The sequence below is a fragment of the Lytechinus pictus genome, chromosome 18 (assembly GCF_037042905.1).
Source record: "Lytechinus pictus isolate F3 Inbred chromosome 18, Lp3.0, whole genome shotgun sequence".
In the NCBI taxonomy this organism is placed as follows: domain Eukaryota; kingdom Metazoa; phylum Echinodermata; class Echinoidea; order Temnopleuroida; family Toxopneustidae; genus Lytechinus; species Lytechinus pictus.
Window position 1 is genome coordinate 21,488,319 of NC_087262.1, and position 12,384 is coordinate 21,500,702.

The 12,384-nt window shown below is 35.8% G+C and overlaps 1 protein-coding gene across 1 annotated transcript in view; it reads left to right on the plus strand.

Annotated features, from left to right (window-relative positions):
* Positions 1–12,238, plus strand: part of LOC129281838 (protein bicaudal C homolog 1-B-like) — a 29,117-nt gene extending 16,879 nt beyond the window's left edge. The window contains exons 10-18 of the mRNA XM_064112967.1: positions 1,219–1,460; positions 2,082–2,212; positions 2,730–2,923; positions 3,732–3,898; positions 4,622–4,775; positions 5,403–5,584; positions 6,103–6,202; positions 7,220–11,352; positions 11,415–12,238. Of these exons, the coding sequence (XP_063969037.1) occupies positions 1,219–1,460; positions 2,082–2,212; positions 2,730–2,923; positions 3,732–3,898; positions 4,622–4,775; positions 5,403–5,584; positions 6,103–6,202; positions 7,220–7,350 (1,301 nt within the window). The 3' untranslated portion in view covers positions 7,351–11,352; positions 11,415–12,238. The remainder of the gene's footprint in view (positions 1–1,218; positions 1,461–2,081; positions 2,213–2,729; positions 2,924–3,731; positions 3,899–4,621; positions 4,776–5,402; positions 5,585–6,102; positions 6,203–7,219; positions 11,353–11,414) is intronic.
* The last annotated feature ends 146 nt before the right edge of the window (positions 12,239–12,384 follow it).

Consider the following 12,384-nt stretch of genomic DNA (forward strand, 5'->3'; position numbering starts at 1 on the left):
AGAAAACCCAGAAGTTTATCTAGATTTTTGATTTTCAAATTGATGATTTAGAAGATGAAGTTTCTAGCTCTAGTGACGTGGATGGTGGTAAATTAGGGGAATTACGCCTATGATGATGAGTCGGACAATTCAACTTGCATGCCGATTCGCTACCAATTCATGCAGCTGCTTGTGCCACTCATCATCATAGGCGTAATTCCCCTAATTTACCTCCATCCACGTCACTAGAGCTAGAAACTTCATCATCATTCTCTTCATCTTCAAAATCGTCAATTTGAAAATCCAAAATCTAGAAAAACTTCTGGGTTTTCTTTCATTTCGTGATCGAAGTATTCAGTGACCGATGGGAGGCGTATTTCGGAGAGGCATTTTAGTGCTTTTTAATTGGCGATTTCCACCTTATGTATTACTTTCGTTATTTTTGAATGACCAAATGATAATCCCCACATCATTACCTTTCCACTGATATATAATAAGGCCATATTCATAATCAATATATTTCTCCTTTAAGTTATGTGTATAAATTTTTGACTTTTGTACGTAGTGCCTAGATCATGATGATCACACATGATGCATTACAGAAATGGATATGACTCTCCTGCACAGAATGTATGCACATTCTCCACTCCCTCTGATGATGTAGAAAATGATTTCCTGTAATGCTTGTTAGTTTTCACTGGCTAGAATCTTCAGAGATAGCATATTGTGATTCTGGACAAATTTCTATTGAAAATACTTATTTCCTATTTGGTTGTTATGTCCTCCTTCCTCTGGAGGGTGTTTAAAGAGTAACAAACTTCTGATGCGAATAGGTACTTAAATCATCAGGAGTATTATAAAAAAAAACTTCTGGCACTTGTGTTTCTTTCTTTTGATATCCAAGGCTGTTACACCAATGGAGATTTAGCCTGCAAATATTTGTTCTGGAGTCAATGGAAAACATTTGCTATAGCAAAATCATCCCGTCTCCAATGGGTACCACGTTTGTTAATTTTTCAACAATGAAATCATTATTGCCCTGTGAATGGAGGATAACATCACAAGTAGTCATGCTGTGGTGTTAGGCCTTTTGTTTCTCCTGAAAATGTGAAAGCTTTTAGGTACAAGATGTAATATCACCTTGTGACTTTATATTTTATCAGGCCAAACTGATAATATTGTAGAATATGAATGGCATCTCAGACTTCCATGGCTTTTACTTTCTTAACCTCCATCCAGATACAAAGTGCCCATTTAACCAAAGTAGCAGCCAGCCACCGACTCCGAGAGATTCTGGCTCCATAGACCTCATCACTACGGTAACACCCCCACTGGGTCAGCTGGGTCAGTCGTCGGACAGGACTCTTGACCACAGCGGAAGCAGCAGCAGTCAGAGCATGCCTAGGAGTCCAACCAGCTTTGTAGACTTAGTGCTGTCACAAAACAACAACTGCTCACCGAGTAGCAGTATGAAACTACAGGTTAGTAAAGTCCAGGGTGGTGTTTTACAAAGAGTTGCGATTGATCCAATCAACCTCAACAATATGGAAATCCATCAATGTCATAATTTTTCCTACAGGAAATGTTCACAGTGTCATTTGGAAACAGAGGAGCACACTGAATTTTTTAAGACAACAGTGAATGTATGAATATACATCATATCTAGGAAATATTTTGAACAAACATGCGTGTCTAGATGTTGACGTTGCTGGCTTTCCATAATTGTGGTTGATTGGATCAACTTGTAAGACAGGGTCCAGAGATATAGGGCTGAGGCAAGTCTCTTATCAAAGACGGGATCCTTTATCAGTAGCTTGTGAAATGATTATTTGATTAGGGTTAATGTCATAAAATAATCAAACTTTTTGCACTGTGTGTTGAATGTAGACAACAACACTACAATGTCTAATGAGCCCAGAGAAACAAACTTTATTGAATGTAATATTTATCACCTGACTTCACGATTAAATATCTAAAAGATGGCAGAACTTGAACACTTGTAAATAAATATGTTCATTTTCTGATGATAACTTTTTAGCACCACTGTATAGAGTGCATTGACAGTTATTTTTTCTGTTTTGTCTTTGCTCACCACCATACAGAACACAAGTTTTTCACCAAACAATAGCAGTCATGACCTATCAGGCATGTTGGGTGGCCATCGAAGGTCACTTACTCCAGACGAATCATCCATCTCTCTCTTCTCAAACAGCAATGGTAGTGTCACCCTCAAGTGAGTATTTCAGCAGCAGGCAATTGGTGTCCAATCTCACATTCTTTCTATGTTTTGTAGATATTAGGGTATTATTAAGAGTCTCTTTATTAGTTGATATATTTAAGTTGCTTTTTTAAGTATTGGCCTATTCAATAAGTATCTGATACCGCCTGATTTTGTTTAGGTTTACTCTACTTCAGGGTTACTCTACTTCAGGCCACCATAAGATTGATTTGTAGCCCGAGTTGGCCACCAGAAATACAAGATAAAACGGTACCCTGATATGATGACAATTCATATATCTGCAATATTGGCCTATTTCATTCTATTGACTTTCTTTGGTCGATGACTTCCCAGTCACAACCATATTATATGATTATTAAATGAGACATTTTCAAACAAGTTGTCATAGAAATATTCACCCAACTCTCAAGTAGTCTTTAACTTTTTCGAATGATTGTAGATTTATTACATTCAGTTCAATCCAATTTACGAATAACTTCTATTTAATTGTTATTAAATTTTACTCTTATAGTGGATATGGCACGAGGTCCTCTGAATCAGGATGCGATTCTGATAGCTCCGATAAGCGTGCTCCAGGATGTGAGAGAAGGGAAAGGAGAAGGGAGAGGAAGCTTGAGCAGGAGAACCAAGAAGGAGCCGACTCAAAGGATCAATCTACTCCATATGGAGAGGACTATGACAAGAAGAAGTTCTTGGCAACTAAAGGTACCATCACCCTTTTGTCCATCAGTTTGTGTCGGGTCATTCTCTAAATACCCTGTTTAATCATTCTATGCAAGCCTTGTGTGTGACTTGCAAGTGACTATTTGTGCTACCCGCAGGCCGCACACAGTTGCCCTCAGGAATTCACGCAAGCCTGATTTGCCCCTCAGAAAAATTGTGGACATGCTCAAACCTTACCTGCCAGCTTGCTTGGAATGATGTGACCTGACCTTTAGTTCACTCCAATCTTCACCTATCCCAAATCGTTTCCACCCTCCGTCATGCATTTCAGCCATCTATTGGTCTTCCTCAATATTGATGAAGGTTGAAACCTACCTGTAACAAATTAATGCTTATGTGTCTGCCAAATCAGGACGATTGGTCTGCTTAAAGGAACAAATGGCTATTGAAAGTATCAAAGGTGCTGATCCCCATTCGCAAACATTCAGTTTGTTTATTCACAGTGGTGGACCCAGAATTTACAAGGAAAGGGTCAGGGCCACAGAGTCTCAAAAAAAAAAAAAAAAAACAATTGACAAGAAAATATCGTGGTGCATTTTCCCATTAAAAATTTGGTGACAACAAAATAGGGTCATCTCCAATTACAGGTTGCACTTTCCTGTCAACCTTTTTTTTTTGGGGGGGGGCCCAAAAATAAAAAAACATAAGAATAATTTCTTTCACAGGAGGGGCACATGCCCTTGTCCCCCTGTGTCTGCTACTGATCCAATTAAGAATTAATTCAATTGCACCACAGAGTAAATTTGATGCACTCTGTCACTTTCCTTCTATTTATTTTTTGTTCTATCAGCAATGAAGAAGAAACCAATGGCTCCTGAAGTTCGTGTCCCTACTGATCTTTGGAGTGGTCTAGGATTCTCCAAGTCAATGCCAGAGTCGGCCATCAGGGAGGCACGGAAGACCAACGGTTTCTCACTCTTTCAGATGGATTCTAATCCATTACCGACAACCTATGAGGTAAGAATCCCAATAGATTCTTTTGCAAGTCATTCATTTGCATTTGCTGCACTAGACCCAGGTCTTCCAAATAGATTCCAACCCACTACCTAAAACTTATAAGGTAAGAATTCCCACATGTCTTCTGGCGAGACATTTATCTGTATTTGCCACGCTCGACCCAGGTGATGTGAATGGTTACAAGGCAGGATTTATTTTGTGAAATGTTTGGCCACTACAATGGGAGAAGGGGGTACTAGTCGTGGAGTCGTATCTTTGCAATTCCATAAAGTTTATTCATCTTTTTCATATGTCTGACCCCCATTGCATTTCATGAACTGTACAAGTTCTGATAATTTGTGAGCGTTATACCTTTCCATATGAACTCGGAAAAAAACAAACATAATTTTTGGAATATGCTACAAATAGAGAGTCGGAAACACACATTTGAGGAAATTCCCGATCTGACATGTGTGAGCCTTCGTTTATAGTGCAATATAATCATAATTGCTATTACATAATTTCCAAGCCAGTAATGAAATGTATTCTTCACATTTACGGATATATTTCTTTGAAGGAAAGAAGTACTGCAAGAACTATTGTTCTGAAATATGATTTCATACGATTGCTCTGTTATTTCATAATTTGGTGTAAGCCTGTGTATACTGGTACAAATCGTGGTGATTGATATTGTATGAAAAACAGTTTGAACAATTCAATGTAATTGTCTTTATTTTGTAACAGACACCCAACCAGGAGCAGGGTGAACAGGGAGAGGATCCTTCCTCATCGACCACCAGCTCATGGCCTCCTGGTAGGTTGAACGATGACCCTCCTCCCAGCGAGGTTTCTAATGGTGACTTTGATTCCACACCTGGCTATGTCAAGAAGAAGAAAAGTAAGAATTAGGAGAAATAAGAAATAAAATAAATTTTCTGGTTTAAATGCTATAGCACGTACCCCTCATATTTTACCTGTTAAGAATGTGATGAGATGAATGTGCACTGACGTTGATGTGGTCCCATTCAGACAATAATAAAACACTGCGCCTCTGAATAGATTATTTCTAGATGGTGCTATATAAATGCCTATTATTATTACTACTAATGGCAAACATGTAACTGATGTAAACAAAACCCTAACATACCAAAGTATTCATGACTAAAATGATCATTACTTCTCATAGATTGCTTAACTTACGCTATAATCTGTTCATGTATCTGCCAACAACTGTCTGGCATTTCCATGAAGTATATACATTCAACCCCTTTGTGTGGGACCTTCTGAAATGATTTTTCTCTACTATGGGCTTCATGTGATAAGCTGTGATGCTATCAAATAATCATTATCGCGAGTTTTTCATAAAGTGAAGGAAAATTTTGAAAAACTTGGATAAGGGCATTAAAAAGGTGGTTATGGAACTGCCCACTTTCTGATATTTAGAATCGACATTATATCCTTAGTTTTAAGTATCCAATTCGCCAAAGTCCTTTTTTGAGAATTTCTCTTTTTTTTTTTTCTGCAGCAACTACTTTCAGCGACATAAGTTGCAGTAACTATATTGAGAGCACAACATTGCCAAAGTCAAGCAAGGGGTTGTGGACAGCAAATGACCTCAATGCATCCTTCTCATACAGACCGGACCTTGGGGATATCTTCATGAATCTTGGCCTTGGGAAATATACAGATGTCTTTCAGCAACAAGAGGTAAACAAGTCATCTTCATATCATTGTGATCATCATTATAGTATTGTCTTTATCACTTTGTTATCACCGTCATAATCATCATCACTGTCATAGTCATCAGCTAAATCATTTTCATTATCATCATCAACACACCATAATCACCATCATCATCAGTAGCAGAAGCAGCAGCAGCATCATTATCAGTAAGTACCCATCGTCATCATTATCATCATCACCATCACCATCATCATCACCACCATCATCACCATTAATTACCACTACCACCATCATCATTTTTACTACTTCTACTTCCACCTCTGATTGACATTTTCCCTCTGAAAGACATTTTCCCTTTCCCAAGAGTTTCTGAAGCCTGCACTTATGAACCATAAGAACACTATGTTTACCTCTATCACACATATCTTCAGCGCAGTCTTACTCCATTCTCTATCACACCCCTCCATGCTCTAACCTTACCCGCATTTGTGTTGAAATAATTAATGGTATATTTATAAATTGCTTTGTCTGTCTCTTTGCAGATTGATCTATCAACGTTTCTGACACTTACTGACAGAGACCTAAAGGAACTGGGTATCACTACATTCGGAGCAAGGAGAAAGATGTTACTAGCTATCTCAGGTAACAGTTTGATTTGATTTGATTTCAATTGATTACCTATTTCAAAATGTTCATTTATCAACATTTGAGGATGGGAGCGTGAATTATAGGACATTGCTCACTGATGTTAGTTCCATAAATCAACTTGTATGTGACATTCCATATACATGGCAGTAATAAATGTGAAAATATAAAATAATTTTGGACGATGTGTTATAATCATATTTGTTTTGTCTGTCTGTTTGAATAATGATAATAATAATAATATTCCGCTTTTATATAGCGCTTAATACAATCGGAACGACGTGTTTTAGCGCTTTCCAGATATATTATTACTCCGGTCATTGAAAGCCTTCAATGATTAGTAATTTGCCTACTTCAACATTATAGTGCTTTATAGTGTTTAATTTGATTAGATCCAAGTAGTATTTGTTGAGATAATGACTTATATTTGAACATTAATGCTTCCTGGAAAGGGCCATCTTTCAACCAAGCATTCCTGAGATTCTGAAACACTATAATTATCTGAACCCAGTGACATAAAGCTAAGCCATTGATTGCCGGGCTGGTTTCTATGATTGGTTGCATTGACAATTTGTGATGATCCATCATAACCGGTGTGTTGGCTCAGTTGGTATAGCGTCGGTCTCACAACCGGGAGGTCGGGAGTTCAAACCCCGGCCGCATCAGACCAAAATACGTTAAAAGATTGGAGTTGCTGCTACCCTGTTTGGCTTTCAACGATTGAAGGGATAGAGCCTCGTAGATCTGGCGTTGCACAGCAGCTGCCCGGCCCACGATCAATTGGGCAAAGCCAATTTTCAGAGTATTTCATTTCATGTCTATTTCGAACAATAAAATGTGGATTTTTATTTTAATGTAAGACTCCTGATCAATCACAATTATTTATGTCACTGTCACAGGGTGATGATTTGGAGGGACTATGACTAATTCTATTAGTATTTATTTTTAAAAATTCATTTAAGACTAAATTGATTAGAGGAACTTAAACAAGATATGCCTTTTCTCTTGAAACAGATCTCAACAAAACCACCAAGGATTCCCTTGCCCCACAGACATCCAATGCCAATCAGGGTTACCATGGAAACACACCTAGCAACGGTTTCATCACGGGACAGTCCAACCAGCATACAACGTCATGTTGGTAGTGTGTGTATGGAGGCAGGTTACATGTGCCTTGGTCTTGAAGACAATCAGCAATTACTTCAATATCTTCAGCAGCATGAAACGGGCTGTTCCGATTAGTCTTCAAGTTGGCTTGATTTTTTTTGGGGGGGATGCCTAGCTTCATTTTTTATCTAGTGTCAAAGACCATAATTGTGAAAATAATATTAGATACCCACTGTTTTCTTATGCAATACAGATAATTTGTATGGTCTGGGGGTGTAACCTAAAGAGATACGATCAATATTTATGATGATTGTAACTTTACGTACATGGATTGCCATAGACTTATATTCATGCATGGTTGTACAATTGATTGTATCTTTTGTGTAACAGGGCCTCTGTGTCATATTCTATGGGGCATACTGCTACATGCACAAAAATTGCAAGCATATGGGCAGATGTATCAGGGTAATAATAATAATATGGTCCATTAATATAGCGCAGCTACTATAATTGCATATACTCTACTGCGCTTGATACTTGGTATCATGTTATTACCCCGGCCGTAGCTGAGCAGCCATATAGGTGCTAAACCATTCAAGGAATAAATCCTACCGGGTACCCATTCACCTCACCTGGGTCGAGTGCAGCACAATGTGGATGAATTTCTTGCCGATGGAAATTACGCCATGGATGGGATTTGAACCCACGACCCTCTGTTTCAAAGTCCGAAGACAATCCACTGGGCCACAACGCTCCACACATTGTAATACAAGATAAAGCATTCAGATCTGACAACTATGTCATTGGCTGACATCTTGTCCTTGGTTTGATTGGCCAATAAGCAATGGGGGTGTAACCTAAAGAGATACGATCAATATTGAAAACTTGTCAGAGTTGACAAGCTTTGTCAAAAAAATACCTAGGACTTGGTGCATATGAAAATATAATGATGTAAAACATGAGAACAATGGCATTATGACATTAAACTATTATATGGATGGTTGACCAATGAGATTACAGAACTCATGGGCACTAAGTGCTAAAAGAAGAAGAAAATAAAGATGTATAAGAAAGAATTTTCACATATTAAGGTTTCCTTTGTTGAAACATGCACTTGAGTCAATACTTGAATTTCTTCTATTGTGTATGTTACTTGCGCACAAGTATCTAGATCTTGTTCGAGCAAGATATTCATGACATCACAAAAGGATTTTACTGTGAAGGGGAAAAAAGGAATAATGAAATTGAGAAAAAATATATTTAGGGGCAATGCACTTTTATTCAGTTGAACTCAAAATATTTATTGATAATGCATTATGACTCGATCAGCAAAACACAAAATCTTCATCACTGTAGGTGATGATTAATGGGGAAGCAACACTTTTTCACATGATCAACTTATACCAATCCGAATTTAGATTCTTAGTATGTGGAATATAAAAACAAATAACCGGAAATGTATTGTATTTTTTTAAACTTCACAATGTGTCTCAGGGTATTTTATCCATATTCAATCTGAATTATAAATGATGTAGGCTGAATATCATACAAAGATTGAACTAAAAGAGTGCCTTAAGATTAGTAAAATCTTGGAGTAAATTTGAAAACCAGTATTATTACAGAACTCTTCATTTCATCGTGCTTCCCAGAACTTCAAGAGTTTTTTACCTTGATCCTAGTGCTTCTAAGGGAAATGAATTTAAATATTTATTTTTTAAATCACAAGATATGTTGGAAGCACTTGAATATTAATATTCCATCACTATCACCTTGGTTTTCTATGTAGTCTTCTGGAGTTTAAAAATGAAGGTATTTTTTAATGATTTCATGTCTTTATACCAATATTTATTCATTGATTTTCTTTGTACATTTATATTAGCAGGAATGTAATAGTTGATCAGAATGCTACATGAAGAGCTTGATTTAACCACAATCTGATCAAATGGCTCTAATATACTATAGCCCGAATGTACAAAGGTGGTTTTGAAAACCATCGTTTGAACCCCTGGTTTATGCAGATTTCATGTTAAAATTTAATTTACCGCGTATATTGACAAATATCCAATACTGATGCGCGCTTTTGTCATATTGCGCCAAAATGATGCCTATTGCCATGGTTGTGTATGCTATTTTATTCATGAGTCCACTAATTTGAAGAGTGGACTCATGAATAAAATAGCAGACTTAAATCGTGGCAACAGGCGTCAATTTGGCGCACTGTGACAAAAGCGTGCATCAGTATTGGACACTTTTGGAGTACACGCGATAAATTAAGCGTTATTTTTGCACAAAATATGCATAATCCATGGGTTCAATGGATGGTTTTCAAAACCACCTTTGTGAATTCGAGCCTATATGTTTGGCTCAATTGGTTTAATATGCCCGAGCTGGAAGCAGGCATTTCTATCTTTGCCGGAAAAATTGTATTCCTACATATGCAGGTTCACATTTGATTATGTTATATTCACTATTTGGTGTCCTCATTTTGACATTAGTGAACTTGTTCTGATTTTTGACCATTTTATTCTTAAATGCTTCCTTTCTTTGACAATCAATAAATTTGGTTTGATAGAATTTTATGAAAATTACCCGGTAAAGACAAAAGTACAAGTCAAAATGTATGTAGCTTTGACTTTGCTTCCTTGAATTTAAAAAGGAATTATCATATCATATAGGAAATAACAATGTTTATTTCATCAAAATTCAAGGTATTCATGTATAATTTTTGAAATCTAAGGATTTCTGACACCCTCATTTTGGACAGTTATAATATAATTACATCGTACTCTAGCTTTTTATTTATTCACCTCGGTTAGTTCAGATATCTGAAAAAGGCCAAACTTTTTTAATGCTTTGCCTGTTATAGATGGGATCATGAAATTGAATAAAATTGTTTGTTTGTAGTTTATGGAGACCAGCCTACGAGAATTTGATTTAAATGACTGCAACTTTATATTACTGTTCTTGTTATCAAATATGTGCTGTTTTTTATTACCATTTTTCATTGGTATGATGCATGCTGGCATGCATTATCACTTCGTCTATCAAACATTTTAGACTAAGAACATATTTAACGATGTCTAATTACTGATCACTTAGTTCTTAATGATATAAGATGTGCTTATTTGAATTATTTATACCACAAAGTTCTTTTCTTTTCTGAACATATTTGAAATGAAAATTTCTATTGTAACATTATTCATTTTAATTATAATGATAAGCTGTAGATATATTGAACACACCTATAGAAAATGATTATGTGTTTGATCATTCACTGATTAAAAGGTGGTATTTATTTTAAATTGGATATTAAGTTATTGATTGACAAACGTATGTTAAGAACTTACAATTGAACAGAAAAAATATGTATTATAAAAAATTTGTTTGTTGATACTTCATCAGAACTGGATATAAAATCAGATATTTGAGTAGGTTTCACCAATCTGTAGGAGTTATAAAAGCAAATGATATGATCTTTTATGTGTGCTATCTAGTTTGATTTGAGAGGAAAAAATGTGTAAAGATAAGTCATTTTCATCTAAAGCCCATTATGAGGCACCTAAACTATAATATGAACTCAGAAACATTATTTGAATATGTTGTAGAAACGATTGTTGTCGAAAACAAGATATTGGGATAGGGCACCCAGGTCAAATTATTGACTTCTGTAACTGATTGCTTTCAGTGACCATAGTTTTGGGTTTATATTTGACATTATTTCAATCATGATTTTAAATTGAACTTTAAAGAGTAATCATATATGCCAAAGATGGTGTAAGCACTGATTAAAATATTGCCGATATTCAGTTATTGTAGGAATGTGTTATACGAGGTTACTGACTGTATATAATTTAGTAACAATTTATTTATCAAATATTTGCAAATGTTCATCTAAATATTCTAGTGTTTCAGTGAGAAAGGTGCACAATTACTTTAATGAATAATTACACATGTCTGTAGGTTTATTGTGTATTATGAGAGGTGCATAATTACTTCACGGAATAATTACACTCGTCTTAAAGTATTATGTATTATGAGAGGTGCAGAATAAAGTATTATGTATTATGAGAGGTGCAGAATAAAGTATTATGTATTATGAGAGGCGCAGAATTACTTCACAGAATAATTACACTTGTTTTAAAGTATTACGTATTTTGAGAGGTGCACAATTACTTCACTGTACAAATACATCCGTATTTAAGTGCATCATATGCACATATTTTGTATACATTGTTTTGACAGTATGCAACTTGTTTTGTAGGAAAATATTGGGGTTTTCATCCAATGCAAAATATAAAAGAAAAGCACAATATTCATTTTAAAAACAGAGATTCTGTGCTCAAAACCAGGACAACCTGTACAGTTGTAATTTTCTTGGCTGGTATTTCTTGGCAATTGGGTAAACAAAGCTAGGAAATAGGCTTAATTTGATGTCATACATATTAGCTTTGATCATATTGATTTACATAAATATGAGAAATCTTCATTTCTAAACCCAGGCAGGAGATGGGGTTATTATTAATTGGACTCTGCTATGGCATCATTACTCAATTAAGTCATTGGTAATGAAGTGATTTTATCTTTTAAAAATTGAAGGTTAAAGTGTAGTATCAACAAGTCGTTGGAGAATGACCCCTCACCCGATATGGTCAAACCAATAACATATTTAAATTTCCTCTTTTCTGTTTGTATTGCAGTTCGCACTGCTTGTAAATTACTTCATGAACAAAATTCACATGAATTGCCTTTAAACTCTTTCATAAGATCTGTTTGCACATTCCTGTTTTGACATAAGATGGAAAAATCCATAATATAACTGCAAAAAAAAATCATTTATGTAATTAAAAAGGAACTAAAAATATACCTCCATTGAACAAGGCGGCAATGTCTTTATCATTGTCTTCGCGATGTATATAACATGTTTTTTTTAATAACATTCTGGGTTCCGTAACACAAGCATAACGATTGATCGTACGCTTGATTTTTACGATCGATTGTACATTGTAGTCAATGCAATCAATCATAAAAATTGGTTCTACGATCATTGCTAAGCTTTGTGTTACTGGGCCCTG